This window comes from Limanda limanda, chromosome 23 (assembly GCF_963576545.1).
Source record: "Limanda limanda chromosome 23, fLimLim1.1, whole genome shotgun sequence".
NCBI lineage: Eukaryota > Metazoa > Chordata > Actinopteri > Pleuronectiformes > Pleuronectidae > Limanda > Limanda limanda.
In genome coordinates this window covers 11,406,269-11,429,200 of record NC_083658.1, presented here as the reverse complement: position 1 = coordinate 11,429,200, position 22,932 = coordinate 11,406,269, and the positions used below count along the sequence as shown (strand labels likewise).

General features: G+C 46.5%; 7 protein-coding genes across 7 annotated transcripts; 4 read left to right on the top strand and 3 right to left on the bottom strand.

Moving 5' to 3' along the window:
• The first annotated feature begins 1,578 nt into the window (after window positions 1-1,578).
• LOC132996568 (histone H2B) lies at window positions 1,579-1,953 on the top strand. The gene has a single exon (XM_061066868.1). It carries the CDS (start codon window positions 1,579-1,581, stop codon window positions 1,951-1,953), a length of 375 nt encoding a protein of 124 aa, XP_060922851.1.
• Window positions 1,954-3,899: 1,946 nt separating this feature from the next.
• LOC132996567 (histone H3) lies at window positions 3,900-4,310 on the bottom strand. Its single transcript, XM_061066867.1, has one exon. The coding sequence runs from the start codon at window positions 4,308-4,310 to the stop codon at window positions 3,900-3,902; it is 411 nt and encodes a 136-aa protein (XP_060922850.1).
• A 5,027-nt stretch (window positions 4,311-9,337) lies between these two features.
• On the top strand, window positions 9,338-21,201 carry LOC132997025 (histone H2A-like). The gene is made up of 2 exons (XM_061067396.1): window positions 9,338-9,693; window positions 20,889-21,201. The coding sequence occupies exons 1-2, from the start codon at window positions 9,338-9,340 to the stop codon at window positions 21,199-21,201; spliced, it is 669 nt and encodes a 222-aa protein (XP_060923379.1).
• LOC132996570 (histone H1-like) lies at window positions 12,440-13,093 on the bottom strand. The gene has a single exon (XM_061066870.1). The coding sequence runs from the start codon at window positions 13,070-13,072 to the stop codon at window positions 12,440-12,442; it is 633 nt and encodes a 210-aa protein (XP_060922853.1). The 5' UTR covers window positions 13,073-13,093.
• Window positions 13,008-15,707, top strand: LOC132996572 (histone H4). The gene is made up of 2 exons (XM_061066872.1): window positions 13,008-13,016; window positions 15,396-15,707. The coding sequence occupies exon 2, from the start codon at window positions 15,396-15,398 to the stop codon at window positions 15,705-15,707; it is 312 nt and encodes a 103-aa protein (XP_060922855.1). The 5' UTR covers window positions 13,008-13,016.
• Window positions 17,856-18,230, top strand: LOC132996569 (histone H2B). The gene has a single exon (XM_061066869.1). It carries the CDS (start codon window positions 17,856-17,858, stop codon window positions 18,228-18,230), a length of 375 nt encoding a protein of 124 aa, XP_060922852.1.
• LOC132996566 (histone H3) lies at window positions 20,151-20,561 on the bottom strand. The gene has a single exon (XM_061066866.1). It carries the CDS (start codon window positions 20,559-20,561, stop codon window positions 20,151-20,153), a length of 411 nt encoding a protein of 136 aa, XP_060922849.1.
• Window positions 21,202-22,932: the final 1,731 nt, after the last annotated feature.

Below are 22,932 nucleotides of genomic sequence, written 5' to 3'. Positions count from 1 at the left end.
ACAGATGGCGCTGCTCTCCAAATCATGTGAACCGGAACAACGTCCACTACCAGTTGAACTCTCCTATATGATCGTCAGAAGCTTTGTTTTCCAGTAGCTCAGCTTCACCTGTTTTATTACAGCTTCTTCTCTGTTCTGAGTTTTGAATATGAGCTCTGTATCTGCATCAACTTGATGTGTGGCTGTCATTAAAATAGGGAATTTTTTTTAAGGTCCAGAGTATAATTACAAAACTAAATTGTTTATATCTTCAAGGACCATGGACAGAGCTGTTTGTTTAGGTGCTGTACCTCACCAGTTTGTTGCTCTGAATGGATGTTGAGGACCTTTACGCTTCAAGTCTGTGCAGAAACACACGCTGGTGTGAAAAATGTGTCACCCCTGGATCTATATAACTATAGACAACGTAACAATGTGACCACAAATAAAGGAAGTGTAGTCGACATTACTTATTCCATCTGTCACTGAAGCACATGGAGAGAGTGGTAAGAAAACAGAAAAAAAAAATGTTTGGTCAAGCTAAATAAAGTCATCATGTTGCTAAACTAATCTGCCTTGTATTTTAATTAAAATAGATTCACAAGAAGACATTAATATGAATACACAGACACTCACACATATACAATTATATACACAGCCATTTAGTGCATATCTAAATTCACACTCAGCAACTACATTTGTTGCTATGAAGAACACACAAGTGTCCTCTCCGTGCACACCACAGCGTGCGTTAGCCACTGACGTCCCCTTGTACTGCAGGGCTTTGGAAACGGCCTTACACTTCAGCCTTCTGGACCCTGACTGACTGACTTATTGACTCACTCATTGTTTAATCGAGACCCTATTGCAATACACACAAAAATAAAACACAGCACTTGATTGATTGTGTAACCAGATGTTACCAGAGAGAAACTTTGTATTTGAACTGTTTCCACTGTTCTTTAAAAAAGTCACTTACCAGATTGTTCATGGTAACGCTCCTTACATATCACCGTGTTGCTCTGAACGAGTGAGTGGGGCCTGTGTGTGTGTGTGTGTGTGTGCGTGTGTGTGTGCGTGTGTGTGTGTGTGCGTGTGTGTGTGTGTGTGTGTGTGTGTGTGGTCTGTCTGGGTTTACAGTGCCTGTCACTTTCATTTGCACCAAAATAGGTTAAAATGTACTCACAATCACTTGTGCTTCTTAAATGGACAGATTGATAAACCTGAAGTTGAACTGACCTGGTGTTTTACTGGGACCATTAAGGGTTCCCTTATCATTTAGAGCTGTGTATCAGTTGGCTTTGGTTCAGATTGTTTTAAATGATACAAATGGGATACTAACATAAATTATAATATGTTTCAGACATCTTGCATTTCTTAACCTTCCAAATGTTACAGTTGAGCTCTACAGTTCAACATCTGTCAGCAGCAGAATAATGGATTCACGAACACGGAGACACTCCCACGTGCTGTTACACTGGCGCTCCAAATTCAGCCAATGACAGAGGGGGAACGGCACATGTTGGTTTACATGTGATGTGATCAAGTACAGCCTGGCCACCAGAGTCCGTACTCATTTGAACGAAAAATATCGTGACGATGCCTGAACCAGCGAAGCCTGCGCCCAAGAAGGGCTCCAAGAAAGCGGTGGCGAAGGCCCCCGGTAAGGGCGGAAAGAAGAGGAGGAAGTCCAGGAAGGAGAGCTACGCCATCTACGTGTACAAGGTGCTGAAGCAGGTCCACCCCGACACTGGGATCTCGTCCAAGGCCATGGGCATCATGAACTCCTTCGTGAGCGACATCTTCGAGCGCATCGCCGGTGAGGCCTCTCGTCTGGCTCATTACAACAAGCGCTCCACCATCACCTCCAGGGAGATTCAGACCGCCGTCCGTCTGCTGCTGCCCGGGGAGCTGGCCAAACACGCCGTGTCTGAGGGCACCAAGGCCGTGACCAAGTACACCAGCTCCAAGTAAACGCCTCTGTGGAGACATCAAACCAAAGGCTCTTTTAAGAGCCACACACTTTCTCTATGGAGACAAACTGTCCTGACTCTAATGACATGACCATATTATGACCATATCATAGATAATATTTAGACGGCCACTTTTAGCTAATGATATTACTGTGGTTAATTAAATTGAAGAAGAGCCATCTTGAATAAATCTAAAACATATTGCATAGCTTCTACATCTGAGAATAGATATTTTTAAATGCAACAGCAGTTTTGTACTGTAGGATGTATAATCTACTTTCACAAATCAGTGATCTGTGTCACTAACGAGGATGAGGAGTTTTCCCCCCCCCTGGTGGTTATAATTGTATTTGTAAAGTGACGGGCGTTAGTGAAGGGTAGGGGTTTTGTTTTTACCGCAGCAAGCATGGAAAGTACTTTGTGTCATAGTGTTTGTTTATAAAGCACTACATACGTAAAGTATGAATGGTTCAAATAACTTGTTAACATGCTACCACTTACCCACAGTAATCTACACAAACTTCACACGCGTGTACAGTCTGGATACACAGCGTGTTGACACTCAAGCCTTCATTTGTAATATGAATGTGTTATTGGCTATAAAAGTCTGAGAAGACTTGATCTATTGATCAATAGGTAACATATGGACAGGTTGACTGAGATCTCTCACTCACAAGACCAATAGTTTTCCAAAAACATTTGCCATGTTTTAATGATTATTTTACACAATGATTAAAATAATACACATAAACATGTATCCTAGTGTTAAATGAGAGAAATGTGTTATAATATTGATATGATCATTGCTTGAAGTGAATATTTAGTCAAATTGCTTATTTCAACATGGATATTGAATTAAGTCCTAATTATAGAATGAATCTCCAGCACCCTCAGCATGAAAAGTTCACGGCGCTGACAGGAGGTCTGGCTCAACTTCCCCAGGAGCCTCAGCCATCAGCGGTTTGTTTGCTGCCTGCACAAAAACGTGACTTTAGTGCAAAGGAATCATCAGCCGGTGCTTGTTTTCACTCGGTCACTCTGAACAAACATGTGAAGCAGCTGGGAAACGGGTTTTGGTGGAGCTGTGGTGCTTTTGAACTCATTTTGGAAGAGAAAAGGGGGGGGGGGGGAGGTCTTATATATCGTTGCCTTGGAAATCAATGCAAATATAATTGCAGTGAGATGATAGCAGCCTGTGATTGTGTTTACAGCATTCAGTGATACTTAATATTTTCATCTGAGTCTATATCAGTGGGGTATACATGTTCTCTTGATGAATGCCTTTAATGCAACTGTTACAATTATGTTCAAGGCTTCAAATAGTTCACTTGTTTGCATGGGCTCCAATCCCTGGGGATTGTCTTTCAAAACCATTGTAATGTTTTACCAAAAGCACCTTCTTAATTAGCGGAAGCTGTTTGATGAGTTTTTGCACAGAGTAGATCAGTCATCTCCCTTTAAATAATAAAACAATTGAATTACAGCTGTGACCATGGTTCCATTTAACAGTTGAAGTGAAATATCAGACCTCATGAATGTTAGAATAATAGCAGGCCGGGTCTTAGCTTGTGTACCTTCCCATGTGTATTCTATGCAGAGCTACTAAAGCAACAAATATTTGACTGCAATTCCTGTAAATATGGCAATATGACATGCTAATAAGTTTCCTGTTCAATTAATGTTGTAAATCGGATTAAAGTTAAATGTTTAAAAAGATGGATTGTAATGTACTGTAATAACTTGATTATAATTTATTATATTGTTATTACTTAATTTATTCAATACTCCAATGGTATTGATATGTACTTTAAGCTCTGAAGTCAATTCTCTAGTTAGTCATATGTATTAACTGTCTTTAACAAGCAGGGCAACGAAGGAGTTTTGTCTTGAGTACAGTGAAGTGGCTCTTAAAAGAGCCGTTGTTATAGTCAGTGGAGCAGCAGCTGTTTAAGCTCTCTCTCCGCGGATGCGGCGGGCCAGCTGGATGTCCTTGGGCATGATGGTTACCCTCTTGGCGTGGATGGCGCACAGGTTGGTGTCCTCAAACAGGCCGACCAGGTAAGCCTCGCTGGCCTCCTGCAGAGCCATGACAGCGGAGCTCTGGAAGCGCAGGTCGGTCTTGAAATCCTGAGCGATTTCTCTCACCAGGCGCTGGAAGGGCAGCTTGCGGATCAGCAGCTCCGTAGATTTCTGGTAGCGACGGATCTCTCTCAGAGCCACGGTACCGGGCCTGTAACGGTGAGGCTTCTTCACGCCGCCGGTGGCCGGGGCGCTCTTACGCGCAGCCTTGGTGGCCAGCTGCTTCCTGGGGGCTTTGCCTCCGGTGGATTTACGAGCGGTCTGCTTGGTTCTTGCCATTTTGTAGCTTGTCTCTGATTCGGGAAAAGAGTCTAGTGTTGGCGAGACAGCCTGCTTTTAAGCTGCGGAGCTAGCCGTGAAATAGTGACGCTCCTCCAGATCGTTAGTTACGTATTGTAACTCAAGATTCCATGAGTATAGGCGCAGCCCTTTAAGGCTATCGCTAGTCGGTTTATCCCTCGCGCGCATGCGCAGCACTGAAAACTTTAGTCCACGCCCACCAACTGTGGGCCCCACCCCCGGACTCACCGTGTATAAATTGGAGTGAGACCGGCTGCTCGTTTGCCTAATAATAGCTTTTTCTTCAGCCATATAGAAAACCAGTGAGGCCCAAAACTTAAAGGGCTGCGCCTATACTCATAGAATCTTGAGTTACAATACGTAACTAACGTTCTATATCGTATAGGCTTCGCCCTTTAAGGCTATCGCTAGTGGGTTAAAGGCGAAGCTCGATGTAGTCAATGCCTCACTGGGTCTGTACAGTACCAAAAGCATAAACTCATCTGCCTTATAACCATCAACCATTCCAGGCATCATAATGGAATATGAAGAATATTCCATGGTGGAATGGTCAGGAAAATTCTACTGCTGTAAGACGTGTCAGACGAACGTTACGCACTGTAACAGTCCAGAAAATACAGAGTAGAAGTCAGACAACTCTCCCCAGCTCTAAAGATGAGAGGGAGAGCATCATACATAGACATCAATTAAACCATCACTCTGACAAAACACTCAGTACAGAGTGAGTCATGGAGGAACAGGAAACATCCCGCAGGTAAAAGCGGATGAAAGAACAGGGGGAAGACCAGGAAGCTGCAGTGCAGATATCCCCCACTGTCATTCCTCCATGCAAAGCCGCAGAGGAGGAAATTCCTCTGGTGGAATGTGCTCTGATGTTCTGTGGAGGATCCATCCCTGATGAGAGGTAAGCCTGTGACACGGCCTCACAGAGCCAGTGAGACAGGCGCTGTGCCGACAGGGGGAGCCCTTGAGACTGCTCCCTGTAATGCACAAACAGACGCTGTGTGCGTCTCACCACGGCCGTGCGCGCCACATAACAGGCCAGCGCACGCACAGGACAAAGAAGATGGGAAGTGGCCTCTTCCTCTGAATTGTGAGGGGGTGGGAAAAACCCCTCCAAGTGATCACTCTTGATCGGAAAGAGCTCGTGATGCTTTTAGGCGTAAAAGCAGGATTAGGGCGTAGAATAGCCGAGCTGCAATCTCCTTGGATCCGAAGACATGAAGGTGCCACAGAGAGAGCAGACAAATCACTAACTCTCTTTGCAGATGTCAAAGCCAACAGCAGAGCTGTGCGCACAACATCTTGGGAGAGACCCAGTCTCTCTAAATGTTCCCGTTCAGCGGCCAGGCCCACAGACGCTGACCTATCATCGGGTAATTCCTGATCGCTCCTCCTGCCTGAGAGAGAGCGTCCCCGCGCCACGGAATCTCCCACGGCAACCCTGAGATCAGCTGTTGCAGACATGGAAACCATGACGCGCCCGTGCGCTCCGGAGCTACGAGGATGGCTGACAGCCGTTCCTCTAGAACAGAACCGTGGAATCAAAGGACCCGGTGGAAAAGCGTAAAGAAGCATCCTGGGCCACGGCCGATGCGCTAACGCGTCCACTCCCAGCGGAGGGTTGTCCCGCACGCTCAGAGAAAACCACAGAGCGCACTGTGCGTTTCCTCGAGAGGCGAACAGATCCACCTCTGCTTTGCCGAACCTGCTCCAAATCTGACTCACCAGATCGGGATGAAGGCTCCAATCTCCGTGTCGAGGACCTCCCCTCGACATGATGTCCGCTCCCGTGTTCAAAACACCGGGAATATACACTGCTCTGACTGAGAGAAAGTGTGTGTGTGTCCACAGCAGCAGCCGCCTCGCTATGTTCAGCAGCTGCGCGGAGCGCACTCCTCCTTGGCGATTTATGTAGGCTGCCGTCGCCTTGTTGTCTGTGCGGATCAGGATGTGCTGATCCCGCAGCAGTGACGCAAAGTGCTGGAGAACCTTCTGCACCGTGAGGAGCTCCAGCGCGTTGATGTGGAGAGACATGTGGTCTGGCCACTGTCCTCCCACCACTTGTGACAGACACGTCCCTCCCCATCCTGAGAGAGATGTGTCTGTGAACACTGAGATGTGTGATGCAGCTCTGCCCAGCGGCACTCCCGCTGACATTGTGCGGGGATTCTTCCAGTGGGTTAATCTGCGTTCACTGAGAGAGGAACGGTCACCATGCGTCTTCGCTGACGCACAGGATCGACGTGCAGATGAATAAACCATCTCTGTAGACGTCTCATGTGTATTAGGCCCAGGGGCACTACCACGTGACCTGCTGACATCATGCCCAGCAGGCGCATGACAGAGAGAGCTGTCACAACCTTGGGGGGCGTGACGCGGCTGAGAAGAGCTGTCAAAGCTTCTACTCTCTGTCGTGAGAGCCGCGCTCTCATGAGCATGTGAAACCGCCTCTCCATGATCGACTTGTTGAACAGAGACAAGTCGAGGATGGGTCTCACGCCTCCCGTCTTTTTCGGGACCAGGAAATAACGGGAGTAAAACCCCTGTGTCTCCTCCCCCTGAGGAACTTTGGAAATTGCATTTTTCCTCAAAAGTTCCTGTAGCTCTGACTGGAGAGCGAGACAATGCTCCTGAGATGACATTTGTCCATTAAACATGCGCGCTGCCACTCTGAGCAATGCTCTGAGAGGGGACGTGCACTTGCTTGGTGCGCTGTGGCTGTCATGGTGACGAGCCAAGCCAGAGCCCTGGCCGCCGTTGTCCGCATCGGAGCAGACTCCGGAACAACCCATGGGGGCTCGCAGCGAAAGAGCTGATCAGAAGCCCTCGGAGCACACAGGCTCTCAACTGCACCTGCGGTCAGACGCTGACACGGGGATCACGCGTCGACGGCAGAAAAGTTTTAGGATGTCTTTGTATTGTACAAGGCTCCTGAACGCAGCTCGTATGTGCAGTCAAACCCTGTCTCCTTGAGAAAGGAGGGGGGAAGACGCTGAGTGCAGACACAGTGTGTGCGCTGTCAACACGAAGCGTGATGACGGCTGTCAGATGCTGACAGGTTGATGACGCATCAATGGCAGAGAACGGCCGCTTAGGAAGTCCTTTTATTTTACAAGGCTCCTGAACGCAGCTCGTACGTGCCGTCAAACCCTCGCTCCTTGAGAAAGGAGGGGGGGAGACGCTGAGTGCAGATACAGTGTGTGTGCTGTCAACACGAGGCGTGGTGACGGCTCTCGTGGACTTATGGACACACTTACTTTTAGTCGAGAAAGGAGTGGGGGAACACTCTGTCTCTGTGACAGAGGAGATGTAGTGACTTAGTGTTGTGAGTCTGTGCCGTGAATCAGAGGGCAGCTCACACAGTGTGGGGAATAATGTGTGTGAAAACGAAAACGAAAAGTGGCAGCAGAGACGTTGAACTCTGGTACAGATTGTCTAAAGGATCTGCTCTTCTGGGGAAGATGTTTTTGTTTTATTTCAAAACTTTCAAAACTCCCAACAGACTTGACACACGTCTTCCCCCCCCAATGTCAAAATCTCCTCCCCTGTTTCCTGGGGGGTTCCTCCGGTGGGTTGGACCAGGTGCAGGCCATTCTCCGGTTCCTCCCTCGATTCTGCCGTTCCGCTGGCGGGCCGGTCCGAGGAGGAAAAGATGGGGGTTGGACAGCTGGAGCTGGAGATGCTGTCGCGGCGGAAGCCGCAGGACGCCTCGTCCGCCACTGTGGAGGAGCCCGGCGGTCTCGACGGTGCTCCTGTGGCCCGTACAGGTGTCTTCTATATCCATCTGCCGCCTTCTGCATCTCTTCGACCGCCGTCTGCAGCCGGGGCCCGAAGAAGACTGATGGGAGCCTCCATGAGCTCCTTTCGCAGCTTCTCTGAAAAGCCGGACTGATCCAACCAAATACATCGGTGGATGAGGGTCTGCCAGGCGGCGGTGCGGGACGCCCCCACTGCGACCGAGGCACTCAGCGTCAGGAGCATGGAAGTGGCTTGACTCAGAGCCTCTGATTTGTCAACCAGGTCAGGTTCCAGAGTCATTGACTTCACCCAGTAGGACAACATCGCCATGTTGTTTGCGGCGGCTAGCTGCTGGAAGGCACACTGGTGGGTACGGTCAGCCAGTCGTGCCAGTGTTTGGCTCGAGGGGGAGGGCGGTGTGGGTCGCCGTCCCCCGAGCGGGTTAGATGACACACCGAACACGAAAGCCAGGCTTGGCTCCAGTGGAGGTACGAGTGGAAAACCCTTGTTGGAAATCCCCACCACCCTTGTGATGGGGACATAGGACAGGACTGGAGACTTCAGCTTCATAGGCTCCTCCGCTGCACTGGCCAGGTAAACGCTGATCGCCGGGATACACGGCCACCATGCGTCCTGTCGGCGCCGTCGTGTCGGCTCGACCCCGATGCCTTCCTCCAGCGCGTCCGTGACATGAGGAAGAGGCACCGTCATCTGCCTTGAGGCCGCCGCCTTTTGAATTACTCCTGGCATCAGCTGCACGAGGGCACCCATGCCCGTCAGCTCAGCGGTGGCAGAAGTTAAAACCGTGCAGTCCGACCCCTCGGTCTCAAGGGGGGAACCGACGGAAGGATATTGATCTTTTGCACCGGGAGCGGAGTCGTCCGACTCCGGTCCGCGACCGTCGAAAAACTCCATGGCTTGGTCCAGACCAAAAGCGCGTTGTGATGCGAATCCTTCGCCATCCATATCCGCGTAAGCCTCGGCTTGCCGGCGTCTCTCAGGTTCATCGAGTAAGGCTCCGGGAGTGAGCGCGAGGCCGGCGTGCTCTGGGCCGAGGAAGGATTCGCAGCGCGGGTGGAGGTCTCTGGACATGATGTACCCGGTTTGGCACCCCGGGCACAAGCGGATGTTCGATCGTTCGTGCTGCTTCATCGCTGAAGAAAAATGGGGAAACGAGCAACCGGTCTCACTCCAATTTATACACGGTGAGACCGGGGGTGGGGCCCACAGTTGGTGGGCGTGGACTAAAGTTTTCAGTGCTGCGCATGCGCGCGAGGGATAAACCCACTAGCGATAGCCTTAAAGGGCTCCAGTTCCCCGTCGGTCGTGTTCACAGGCTGCTGCGTAAAGGCAACTACGCACATCGCGTTGGTGCCGGCGCCCCCGTCTACCTGGCGGCTGTGCTGGAGTACCTGACCGCTGAGATCCTGGAGCTGGCTGGAAACGCCGCCCGCGACAACAAGAAGAGCCGTATCATCCCCCGCCACCTGCAGCTGGCCGTCCGCAACGACGAGGAGCTCAACAAACTCCTGGGCGGAGTGACCATCGCTCAGGGCGGCGTGCTGCCCAACATCCAGGCTGTTCTGTTGCCCAAGAAGACCGAGAAGGCCCCCAAGTCCAAGTAAAGCAAAGCTGCTTGAAACCATCGACACAAAGGCTCTTTTAAGAGCCACACACACTCATCTCCAAAGAGCAAACTTCCTCATGGCACCCACCAACTTGAAAAATACACAAACTGAAGTCATTTTGGGTAGATAAGCAGTTAGTATGTATTCATTCGTGTAGTTGTTCTGTCAGATGTATCATCTAGTGAGGACACAATCATTAATATGAAAGGGACCTGCATACATCTGTCATGATGTACAACATGAAACCAAAAACAAAATAACTTCCCAATGAAATAGAAACTAGTGTGGGTACAACAGATTTAATTCAGATTTCAACCTCTTTACATTTGTCATCTAGAGTGAGAAGTAAATGTATCTATTCATTACACATCTTATAAACTATTATTCACAAAGTAATGTAGTCATAACGATCGCTCTGGTACAGCTGCGTAATTTTTAAAAGCAGCTTTTAAAAGTTAGGTGCTGTGTTTCCAGTCACATGTGTTATTATGGACGTGTTTCACATGAATCAGGTTTTCATTCAAATCACTGACCAAGTCCTCTGTTGTATTAAAGTGACACAGCAAACATGACAGTGGTCCAGCATGCACAACTGCAGGACCATTGAAGTGGAGCAGCTACATGTAACTCAGCCATCATTATTATTATTGTTGTATACTTTCCTCCTGTGAATCTTCTGGTGTGACACTGATGAGGCTTGAAGTCATGAAAGGTGCATGGAGCTCCGTCACCATCTGAATGGTTTGGATGACACAACAAACATTTTGAGCACTGAAGTTTACTCTGGATCAATTCAACCAGAAGCTCCTTTTGTTTTCTGAGCTTTCGGCCACTTCTCAGGGTCTTCTTCAGTGAACTCAAATAGCTTTGGCCTCATAAGGTGAGCTAAGGCTGTATTGTTGGTCATGAGATGACCCTTGGGCCAGTTCCTTTAACCGTTGAACATCCTGAGGCGAAAGCTGATAGTTGGACCTGTGAACACAAAGGTCAGACATTTTGAAGCAATCATTTATTATTTATTCGTTGTGAATATCCATATAAAAAGCAGATTTGATAACAAAACACTTTATATACAAATATATATATATATATCTGGGTACATTTAACTCAGATCATTTTACTTAGCCGTCTTTAGAAACAAGCACACACACAACCATGTAATTCATAAAAACTCGCTCGCACACACACGCTTGAATAATAAATTCAGCACTGGTGTGTTTCAGGAACACAACTAATCCTTCACCCAGTCACCCCTCAGTGCTCAGCCTCAGAGCTCTACTTGAATGTGATCACACAGGTGGGCTGACATGGGAAGCTGTCATTGGTCAGTCAGAAAAAAAATCAGGCAGAAAAGAATAGCAACACATGAAGTGGCTCTGTGTGAATGTATCTATGCTTTAAATGGCCGTGTGTGTTTATGAATGCATGTGTGGGGATATGTCAGTCTGTGTATTCATGTTAATGTCTGTTTGTTAATCTCTTTTTATTAGGATACAAGACGGATAATCTTAGCAACATGATGAATTTACTTTGCTTGACAAAGAAATATTTTTTCTAGTTTGCTAACCATTCTCTCCATGTGCTTGAGTGACAGATGAAATGTGTAATGTCGACAACACTGTGGTAATACCATACATTTTTTTGTAGTTATCTAGATACAGTTATCTCAGTTTTTCACCTCTGCACAGACTTGAAGAGTAAAACGGCTGCGATCTGCTCCACAACATCCATTAAGAGCATCAATGGATTCCCCTGCCCCACTTCCTCCTGGACCAATGACAAGGAGGTAGGGTAGTGAAACCTACAATTCTATTACAGTAGTGCATCCTGGCCTTCTATATATATAGAAGACTTTGTTGTTTAAGTCCCCTGATATGTATATACAACAAATGTACATTTAAGCAAATATATATGGTCCAAACAGTGATAACAGGGATATTGTATCAGGTCAGATCATAATACTTTGCCGTCTTTAGAGACAAGCACACACGCAACCATTAAATGCATATAAAGTCGCTCGCACACACCGAACACACACACGCTTGCAAACTAAATGTAAAATAAATTCATCACTGGTGTGTATCAGGAACACAACTAGTATCAACAACCGTCCTTCATGACTCAACAAGTAGCTGCAATAAAACAGGAGTAGCTGAGCTACTGGAAAACAAAGCTTCTGACAGGACATGGAGGAGAGTTCATCTGGTAAGGGACGTTGTTCCGCTTCACATAATTTGGAGAACATCTCCATCATTTGGCAGCCTGATGCTACTACAGTACAGTGAAGTTGTATGATGTGAAGCGGGAATTGTCATTTTTCTAAGCAGCTGTCACTTTTATATTTATTATATATTTAGCAAGGAAAGACATGTGGAAACTACGATAAATATAACAACAAAGGCACACTCTTTAGAAAGTGCATGAAGTAAATTGGATATGGCTGAACATCATGTTACATGATCTGTTTGTGACGGTAGAAATCGGCTACTCCTTCACACAGTCTAAACTATGTTTTATATTATTTTATGTTTTGATATTAACTAACTTCTAAATCTTGACATCGTAAGAGACATTTCATATGATTCTATCCAACTTATCTCCCTTTACCTCAGGACTCTGTCTCTACATATTTATTGACAGTGGTGATGGATGATGAGGAGTCTGCTCTTTGTGGATAGACGTGTGTGGCTCTTAAAAGAGCCTTTTACCAGGATAGACCTGTTTCACTGTGAGGACAGCTCACTTCTTCTTGGCTGCGGTCTTCTTCGCTTTGGGTTTGGCGACCTTCTTCGCGGGGGCTTTCTTGGCAGCAGGCGCCTTTTTCACCACCTTCTTGGGGCTCTTTGCCACTTTCTTGGGGCTCTTCGCCACCTTCTTAGGGCTCTTGGCCACCTTCTTGGCCGCTGCTGGTTTCGTCACCTTCTTCGGGGACTTTTTGGCGGCTGCTGGCTTCTTTGCTGCCGCTGCCTTGGGCTTTTTAGCCACTGCAGGTTTCTTGGCGGCGGGCTTCTTCGCTTTGGGAGCGGCCTTCTTCACCGGCTTATGGACCTTGGTCTCCACCTTCTTGCTCATCTTGAACGAGCCTGTGGCCCCGGTTCCCTTGGTCTGGACCAGGGTCCCGCTGACCACCAGCTTCTTGATGGTGGTGTTGACGCGGGAATTGTTCTTCTCCACATCGTAACCTCCGGCAGCCAGAGCCTTCTTGAGGGCGGACACTGACGCGCCACTGCGCTCCTTGGACGCGGACACGGCTTTCACGATGAGCTCACTGACGCTGGGGCCAGCGGGCTTCGCTTTCACGACCTTCTTCTTGACCGCTTTAACCTTGGCGGCGGCGGCGGCTGGAGCTGGAGCTGGAGCGACTTCTGCCATCTTTCTCTTTGCGTTTAAATCAACGACGAACTATCGGAGTGAGTTACAGGACTGATGATGAGTCCTGATCGGGAGGCGGTACATGAACACACCATGAGAACCGTGAAGACTCAGTCGAGCTGTGGCTCCTATGTGCAGTGTGAACGCCGAGACACTTGTGTTTTCTCTTCACTCAATAACGAGTGAAAAGTCAGTGGGTAAGCGGTGCTGGAGGCTGACAGTGAGGCAGCAGGTAGCGGACTTATTTGTCTTCAAATTGAACTCATGAAGAGCTCTGATGCTCTCTGCATTTTGTCGGTGGAGTCTCCAAACAAGACCCGTTCACCGCGGTGAGCAGCGCTGCTCAGCGGCTTTTCCCACTAGTTTCTCTCCTAAAATGAGTTCACAAGCACCACAGCTCCACCAAAACCCGTTTCCCTGCTGCTCCACATGTTTGTTCAGAGAGACCGAGTACAAACAAGCACCTGCTGATGATCCCTTTGTAATAAAGTCAAGTAATTGTGGAGGCAGCAAACACACCGCTGATGGCCGAGGCTCCTGGCGAAGTTGAGCCAGACTTCCTATCATCGCCTCGACGTTTCATGCTGAGGTTGCTGGAGAGTCATTGCCGCTACAGTTCATATCCATGTTGAATTTGTCAATTTAAACAAATATTCACTTCAAGCGATGATTAATTAAAGATTGTGGCACATTTCTCTCATTTTACACAAAAAGTCAACAGGTTCAATCATTTATTTTCCAGAAAATGTTTAAGCTTTACTGGAATTAGCAAATTATCTACTTAGTAAATACCAACTTTTGCTCACCATGTTAACACTGGGATACAGGTTTCTGTAGATTATGGTAATCATTATCTGTGTAAAATAGTCATTAAATCATGGCAAACGTTTCTGAAAAACTATTTGACCCATGTGTGAGAAATATCTGTTAACCTGTCAATATGTTGCCTATTGATCAATAGATCAAGTCTTCTCATATTTGTATGGCCAATAACACATTCAAATAACAAATGAAGGCCTTAGTGTCAACAAACACTATGTGTATCCAGAATGTACACACGTGTGCAGTATGTGAAAGTGTTTGTGTAAATTGTAGCATGTAAACATGTAATTGTAACCATTCAAACATACTTGATTTATGTATTACTTTTTATACAAGCACTATAACACAGAGTACTTTCAATTCTCACAATGATAAAAAAAAAAACACCCCCCACCCCTTCAATCACCCCCATCCAAGCTCATAGCAAAACCACGAAAACAGTGCTGTTGTCGATCTTATAGATTTTAACCATAGATTTTAAGTCATGAATCAAAGGTAGGAAAGGAAAGACAAAGTTGACAGATGGTCACTCTGCCCAGAAGTTTGTTGAACTCCTCGTCATTGTTGACGGGCAGCTTCAGGTGGCGGGGGATGAAAATACGACTCTAAGGATACCACCACAAAACCATGACCATTTTATCCGAGGTCCATATGTGCAAATGAAACCAGATGAATGTAGTAAAATATAATCCAGCAGAATGACAGTTTGTAATCAACAACATTGTCAAGCATACATGAGGTGCTTTTAAAACTGGTCAGTATCCAATGATACCAAATGAAAGATGAACATAGTCACACTGTCACCGTGGACTAATAATAAATGGGCATGTTCATAAAACTATCCAAAACAGTTCAAGACAAGCATCAAGTGCTTATACGGCACTAACACTTTTGAATATAACATTTACTTTTGGTTGGGGGTTGTGTTTTAGATAAAAAGCAATTTGAGTAGTCAACAATGAAACAAACCATACTGGAAACATATACTTAGGTAACAATTTGTATTATAATAATGTTATGGAGTGTTTTAATTGCTGGGGTCAAAATGACTCAAAGGATACTTTTTAATTTGAGGACAACAGGAGAGCTAAGGGATAAATCGTGAACTGACTCTTTGTGTGACCACTGTTTTTCACTCAAGGTTGCTCAATATTCATACATTCTCTAAGTATTTCCCAAACAGTCCTAATGTTACTCTAATTTTTAACCAATCGTTTTTCACAGGCACTACTCCTTCTTGATGAAAACGTGCTACAGTCCTACTCCTAATACACACAAGTGGTAAAGTGTCAGACTTTAATATCTGCCGTCTTACATCCAAACCTGTGGAGGTTTGGATGTAGGACAATAGAGCACAATAGACTTAATTATCAGCTGCCATGAGGATCCACAGAGGAGGAAGACGGCGGCCTCGGTCTTCTATCAGGTCCTCAGTCAAGCTATCAATAGCTGTGGTTCCCGCGGAGAAACTCATTGACTAGATCTCATCTAACTGAACAAGATGTCTGGACGAGGAAAGGGAGGAAAAGGTCTCGGGAAAGGCGGCGCAAAGCGTCATCGAAAAGTTCTCCGTGATAACATCCAGGGAATTACCAAGCCCGCTATCCGCCGCCTGGCTCGCCGTGGCGGAGTGAAGCGTATCTCCGGTCTGATCTACGAGGAGACCCGCGGCGTGTTGAAGGTTTTCCTGGAGAACGTGATCCGCGATGCTGTCACCTACACCGAGCACGCCAAGAGGAAGACCGTGACCGCCATGGACGTGGTGTATGCTCTGAAGAGACAGGGCCGCACTCTGTACGGCTTCGGCGGATAAACTCACTTTCCAACAGCTCAACAACACAACGGCTCTTTTAAGAGCCACACACCAAGTCAATGAGAGCTCACATCCTCTGCTCAGCACTCTGAGTATTTCTAATTGTTAATAATATTTCGAAGTTATCTCACATCAAAACAAAAAAAATATATAGTACAGCTTTTGGCTATGAAGACATGATATGCAGCGATTTCTACTGTACTTCATAAACCATACTTCTTTAAAGAGTATTTTTAAGTTTAAATCAGTTTTGTACAATCACATTAGTTATAATATTCATTCATCGTTTTTCCTCTGGTCTTTAACTGCTAAATATATAAGTGACACTTAAAAACACTTTATATTTATAATTTTATTTATATAAATACACTTAAACATATATACACACTTGCATAAGAACGAGTAGAGTACTGAAGTTGCGGGTGAGCTGCTCATATAAATGACAATTGCAGTTTCACATCATATACATGTTTGTGTATATATACTTAAGTAACATCAGGAAGCCAACAGATGGCGCTGCTCTCCAAATCATGTGAACCGGAACAACGTCCACTACCAGTTGAACTCTCCTATATGATCGTCAGAAGCTTTGTTTTCCATTAGCTCAGCTTCACCTGTTTTATTACAGCTTCTTCTCTGTTCTGAGTTTTGAATATGAGCTCTGTAGCTGCATCAACTTGATGTGTGGCTGTCATTAAAATAGGGAATTTTTTTTAAGGTTCAGAGTATAAATACAAAACTAAATTGTTTATATCTTCAAGGACCATGGACAGAGCTGTTTGTTTAGGTGCTGCACCTCACCAGTTTGTTGCTCTGAATGGATGTTGAGGACCTTTACGCTTCAAGTCTGTGCAGAAACACACGTTGGTGAAAAATGAGTCACCCCTGGATCTATATAACTATAGACAAAGTAACAATGTGACCACAAATAAAGGAAGTGTAGTCGACATTACTTATTCCATCTGTCACTGAAGCACATGGAGAGAGTGGTAAGAAAACAGAAAAAAAAAATGTTTGGTCAAGCTAAATAAAGTCATCATGTTGCTAAACTAATCTGCCTTGTATTTTAATTAAAATAGATTCACAAGAAGACATTAATATGAATACACAGACACTCACACATATACAATAATATACACAGCCATTTAGTGCATATCTAAATTCACACTCAGCAACTACATTTGTTGCTATGAAGAACACACAAGTGTCCTCTCCGTGCACACCACAGCGTGCGTTAGCCACTGACGTCCCCTTGTACTGCAGGGCTTTGGCAACGGCCTTACACTTCAGCCTTCTGGACCCTGACTGACTGACTTATTGACTCACTCATTGGTTAATCGAGACCCTATTGCAATACACACAAAAATAAAACACAGCACTTGATTGATTGTGTAACCAGATGTTACCAGAGAGAAACTTTGTATTTGAACTGTTTCCACTGTTCTTTAAAAAAGTCACTTACCAGATTGTTCATGGTAACGCTCCTTACATATCACCGTGTTGCTCTGAACGAGTGAGTGGGGCCTGTGTGTGTGTGTGCGTGTGTGTGTGTGTGTGTGTGTGTGTGTGTGTGTGTGTGTGTGTGTGTGTGTGTGTGTGTGTGTGTGTGTGTGTGTGTGTGTGTGTGTTTGTGTGTGTGTGTGTGTGTGTGTGTGTGTGTGTGTGTGTGTGGTCTGTCTGGGTTTACAGTGCCTGTCACTTTCATTTGCACCAAAATAGGTTAAAATGTACTCACAATCACTTGTGCTTCTTAAATGGACAGATTGATAAACCTGAAGTTGAACTGACCTGGTGTTTTACTGGGACCATTAAGGGTTCCCTTATCATTTAGAGCTGTGTATCAGTTGGCTTTGGTTCAGATTGTTTTAAATGATACAAATGGGATACTAACATAAATTATAATATGTTTCAGACATCTTGCATTTCTTAACCTTCCAAATGTTACAGTTGAGCTCTACAGTTCAACATCTGTCAGCAGCAGAATAATGGATTCACGAACACGGAGACACTCCCACGTGCTGTTACACTGGCGCTCCAAATTCAGCCAATGACAGAGGGGGAACGGCACATGTTGGTTTACATGTGATGTGTTCAAGTACAGCCTGGCCACCAGAGTCCGTACTCATTTGAACGAAAAATATCGTGACAATGCCTGAACCAGCGAAGCCTGCGCCCAAGAAGGGCTCCAAGAAAGCGGTGGCGAAGGCCCCCGGTAAGGGCGGAAAGAAGAGGAGGAAGTCCAGGAAGGAGAGCTACGCCATCTACGTGTACAAGGTGCTGAAGCAGGTCCACCCCGACACTGGGATCTCGTCCAAGGCCATGGGCATCATGAACTCCTTCGTGAGCGACATCTTCGAGCGCATCGCCGGTGAGGCCTCTCGTCTGGCTCATTACAACAAGCGCTCCACCATCACCTCCAGGGAGATTCAGACCGCCGTCCGTCTGCTGCTGCCCGGGGAGCTGGCCAAACACGCCGTGTCTGAGGGCACCAAGGCCGTGACCAAGTACACCAGCTCCAAGTAAACGCCTCTGTGGAGACATCAAACCAAAGGCTCTTTTAAGAGCCACACACTTTCTCTATGGAGACAACCTGTCCTGACTCTAATGACATGACCATATTATGACCATATCATAGATAATATTTAGACGGCCACTTTTAACTAATGATATTACTGTGGTTAATTAAATTGAAGAAGAGCCATCTTGAATAAATCTAAAACATCTTGCATAGCTTCTACATCTGAGAATAGATATTTTTAAATGCAACAGCAGTTTTGTACTGTAGGATGTATAATCTACTTTCACAAATCAGTGATCTGTGTCACTAACGAGGATGAGGAGTTTCCCCCCCCCCTGGTGGTTATAATTGTAAAGTGACGGGCGTTAGTGAAGGGTAGGGGTTTTGTTTTTACCGCAGCAAGCATGGAAAGTACTTTGTGTTATAGTGTTTGTTTATAAAGCACTACATACGTAAAGTATGAATGGTTCAAATAACTTGTTAACATGCTACCACTTACCCACAGTAATCTACACAAACTTCACACGCGTGTACATTCTGGATACACAGCGTGTTGACACTCAAGCCTTCATTTGTAATATGAATGTGTTATTGGCTATAAAAGTCTGAGAAGACTTGATCTATTGATCAATAGGTAACATATGGACAGGTTGACTGAGATCTCTCACTCACAAGACCAATAGTTTTCCAAAAACATTTGCCATGTTTTAATGATTATTTTACACAATGATTAAAATAATACACATAAACATGTATCCTAGTGTTAAATGTGCTACAATATTGATATGATCATTGCTTGAAGTGAATATTTAGTCAAATTGCCTATTTCAACATGGATATTGAATTAAGTCCTAATTATAGAATGAATCTCCAGCACCCTCAGCATGAAAAGTTCACGGCGCTGACAGGAGGTCTGGCTCAACTTCCCCAGGAGCCTCAGCCATCAGCGGTTTGTTTGCTGCCTGCACAAAAACGTGACTTTAGTGCAAAGGAATCATCAGCCGGTGCTTGTTTTCACTCGGTCACTCTGAACAAACATGTGAAGCAGCTGGGAAACGGGTTTTGGTGGAGCTGTGGTGCTTTTGAACTCATTTTGGAAGAGAAAAGGGGGGGGGGGGAGGTCTTATATATCGTTGCCTTGGAAATCAATGCAAATATAATTGCAGTGAGATGATAGCAGCCTGTGATTGTGTTTACAGTATTCAGTGATACTTAATATTTTCATCTGAGTCTATATCAGTGGGGTATACATGTTCTCTTGATGAATGCCTTTAATGCAACTGTTACAATTATGTTCAAGGCTTCAAATAGTTCACTTGTTTGCATGGGCTCCAATCCCTGGGGATTGTCTTTCAAAACCATTGTAATGTTTTACCAAAAGCACCTTCTTAATTAGCGGAAGCTGTTTGATGAGTTTTTGCACAGAGTAGATCAGTCATCTCCCTTTAAATAATAAAACAATTGAATTACAGCTGTGACCATGGTTCCATTTAACAGTTGAAGTGAAATATCAGACCTCATGAATGTTAGAATAATAGCAGGCCGGGTCTTAGCTTGTGTACCTTCCCATGTGTATTCTATGCAGAGCTACTAAAGCAACAAATATTTGACTGCAATTCCTGTAAATATGGCAATATGACATGCTAATAAGTTTCCTGTTCAATTAATGTTGTAAATCGGATTAAAGTTAAATGTTTAAAAAGATGTACTGTAATAACTTGATTTTAATTTATTATATTGTTATTACTTAATTTATTCAATACTCCAATGGTATTGATATGTACTTTAAGCTCTGCAGTCAATTCTCTAGTTAGTCATATGTATTAACTGTCTTTAACAAGCAGGGCAACGAAGGAGTTTTGTCTTGAGTACAGTGAAGTGGCTCTTAAAAGAGCCGTTGTTATAGTCAGTGGAGCAGCAGCAGTTTAAGCTCTCTCTCCGCGGATGCGGCGGGCCAGCTGGATGTCCTTGGGCATGATGGTTACCCTCTTGGCGTGGATGGCGCACAGGTTGGTGTCCTCAAACAGGCCGACCAGGTAAGCCTCGCTGGCCTCCTGCAGAGCCATGACAGCGGAGCTCTGGAAGCGCAGGTCGGTCTTGAAATCCTGAGCGATTTCTCTCACCAGGCGCTGGAAGGGCAGCTTGCGGATCAGCAGCTCCGTAGATTTCTGGTAGCGACGGATCTCTCTCAGAGCCACGGTACCGGGCCTGTAACGGTGAGGCTTCTTCACGCCGCCGGTGGCCGGGGCGCTCTTGCGCGCAGCCTTGGTGGCCAGCTGCTTCCTGGGGGCTTTGCCTCCGGTGGATTTACGAGCGGTCTGCTTGGTTCTTGCCATTTTGTAGCTTGTCTCTGATTCGGGAAAAGAGTCTAGTGTTGGCGAGACAGCCGGCTTTTAAGCTGCGGAGCTAGCCCTGAAATAGTGACGCTCCTCCAGATCCCCGGGTCCTGATTGGTGAGAGGCCCCTCCTGGAGCTCAGCGTCGCCCAATGAAACAACCCACCGCCTGAGTACTCTATGCTTATTGGACAGAAGTGCAGGCCGTCCTCCGCTGCTTTGCTGGAGGCTTCTATTCAGGTTGGTCTAGCATGAACCGTCCCGCTCGATCTGCGGATATAAAGGAGGGCTCGATAAGCTCGCCGCAGTTTCTCCTAGCGTGTTTAAGGAAACAAACAACATCCATCATGTCAGGCAGAGGCAAAACCGGCGGAAAGGCCAGAGCGAAGGCAAAGACTCGCTCTTCCCGCGCTGGGCTCCAGTTCCCCGTCGGTCGTGTTCACAGGCTGCTGCGTAAAGGCAACTACGCACATCGCGTTGGTGCCGGCGCCCCCGTCTACCTGGCGGCTGTGCTGGAGTACCTGACCGCTGAGATCCTGGAGCTGGCTGGAAACGCCGCCCGCGACAACAAGAAGAGCCGTATCATCCCCCGCCACCTGCAGCTGGCCGTCCGCAACGACGAGGAGCTCAACAAACGTTAGTTACGTATAGTAACTCTAGATTCTATGAGTATAGGCGCAGCCCTTTAAGGCTATCGCTAGTGGGTTTATCCTTCGCGCGCATGCGCAGCACTGAAAACTTTAGTCCACGCCCACTAACTGCAGGCCCAACCCCGGTCTCACCGTGTATAAATTGGAGTGAGACCGGCCGCTCGTTTCCCTACTAATAGCTTTTTCTTCAGCCATATAGGAAAAACCAGTGAGGCCCAAAACTTAAAGGGCTGCGCCTATACTCATAGAATCTAGAGTTACAATATGTAACTAACGTTCTATATCGTATAGGCTTCGCCCTTTAAGGCTATCGCTAGTGGGTTAAAGGCGAAGCTCGATGTAGTCAATGCCTCACTGGGTCTGTACAGTACCACAAGCATGAACACATCTGCCTTATAACCATCAACCATTCCAGGCGTCGTAATGGAATATGAAAAATATTCCATGATGGAATGGTCAGGAAAATTCTACTGCTGTATGACGTGGTAGACGAACGTTACGCACTGTAACAGTCCAGCAAATACAGAGTAGAAGTCAGACAACTCTCCCCAGCTCTACAGATGAGAGGGAGAGCATCATACAGAGACATCAATTAAACCATCACTCTGACAAAACACTCAGTACAGAGTGAGTCATGGAGGAACAGGAAACATCCCGCAGGTAAAAGCGGATGAAAGAACAGGGGGAAGACCAGGAAGCTGCAGTGCAGATATCCCCCACTGTCATTCCTCCATGCAAAGCCGCAGAGGAGGAAATTCCTCTGGTGGAATGTGCTCTGATGTTCTGTGGAGGATCCATCCCTGATGAGAGGTAAGCCTGTGACACGGCCTCACAGAGCCAGTGAGACAGGCGCTGTGCCGACAGGGGGAGCCCTTGAGACTGCTCCCTGTAATGCACAAACAGACGCTGTGTGCGTCTCACCACGGCCGTGCGCGCCACATAACAGGCCAGCGCACGCACAGGACAAAGAAGATGGGAAGTGGCCTCTTCCTCTGAATTGTAAGGGGGTTGGAAAAACCCCTCCAAAGTGATCACTCTTGATCGGAAAGAGCTCGTGATGCTTTTAGGCGTAAAATCAGGATTAGGGCATAGAATAGCCGAGCTGCAATCTCCTTGGATCCGAAGACATGAAGGTGCCACAGAGAGAGCAGACAAATCACTAACTCTCTTTGCAGATGTCAAAGCCAACAGCAGAGCTGTTTTGACTGACAGTAATTTAAGCGGAATTTGCTCCAATGGTTCAAAAGGAGCTTTCACCAATGCACGTAAACCAATGCTTAATCCCACTGAGGGGCCAAGGAACGTGACACTGGCCTGTCTCTTCTTACGCCCCTCAGGAATCGTTTTGTCAGAGGATGACTGAACACTGTTCTGCCACCGAAACCCTCATGACAGGAAGAAATAGCAGCAGCATATGTCTTAACTGTGCTAAAAGCCAAATTCCTATCCATCAAAAGCTGGAGGAATGACAACACCTGAGGCAGGGGACACACCGTGGCTCCAGACTCCTGTCTACACACCAACGCTGAAAAGCGCTCCATTTGGATGTGTATGAAGCTCTGGTAGATGCGGCCCTGGCGCCCTGGATAGTGCGCACAACATCTTGGGAGAGACCCAGTCTCTCTAAATGTTCCCGTTCAGCGGCCAGGCCCACAGACGCTGACCTATCATCGGGTAATTCCTGATCGCTCCTCCTGCCTGAGAGAGAGCGTCCCCGCGCCA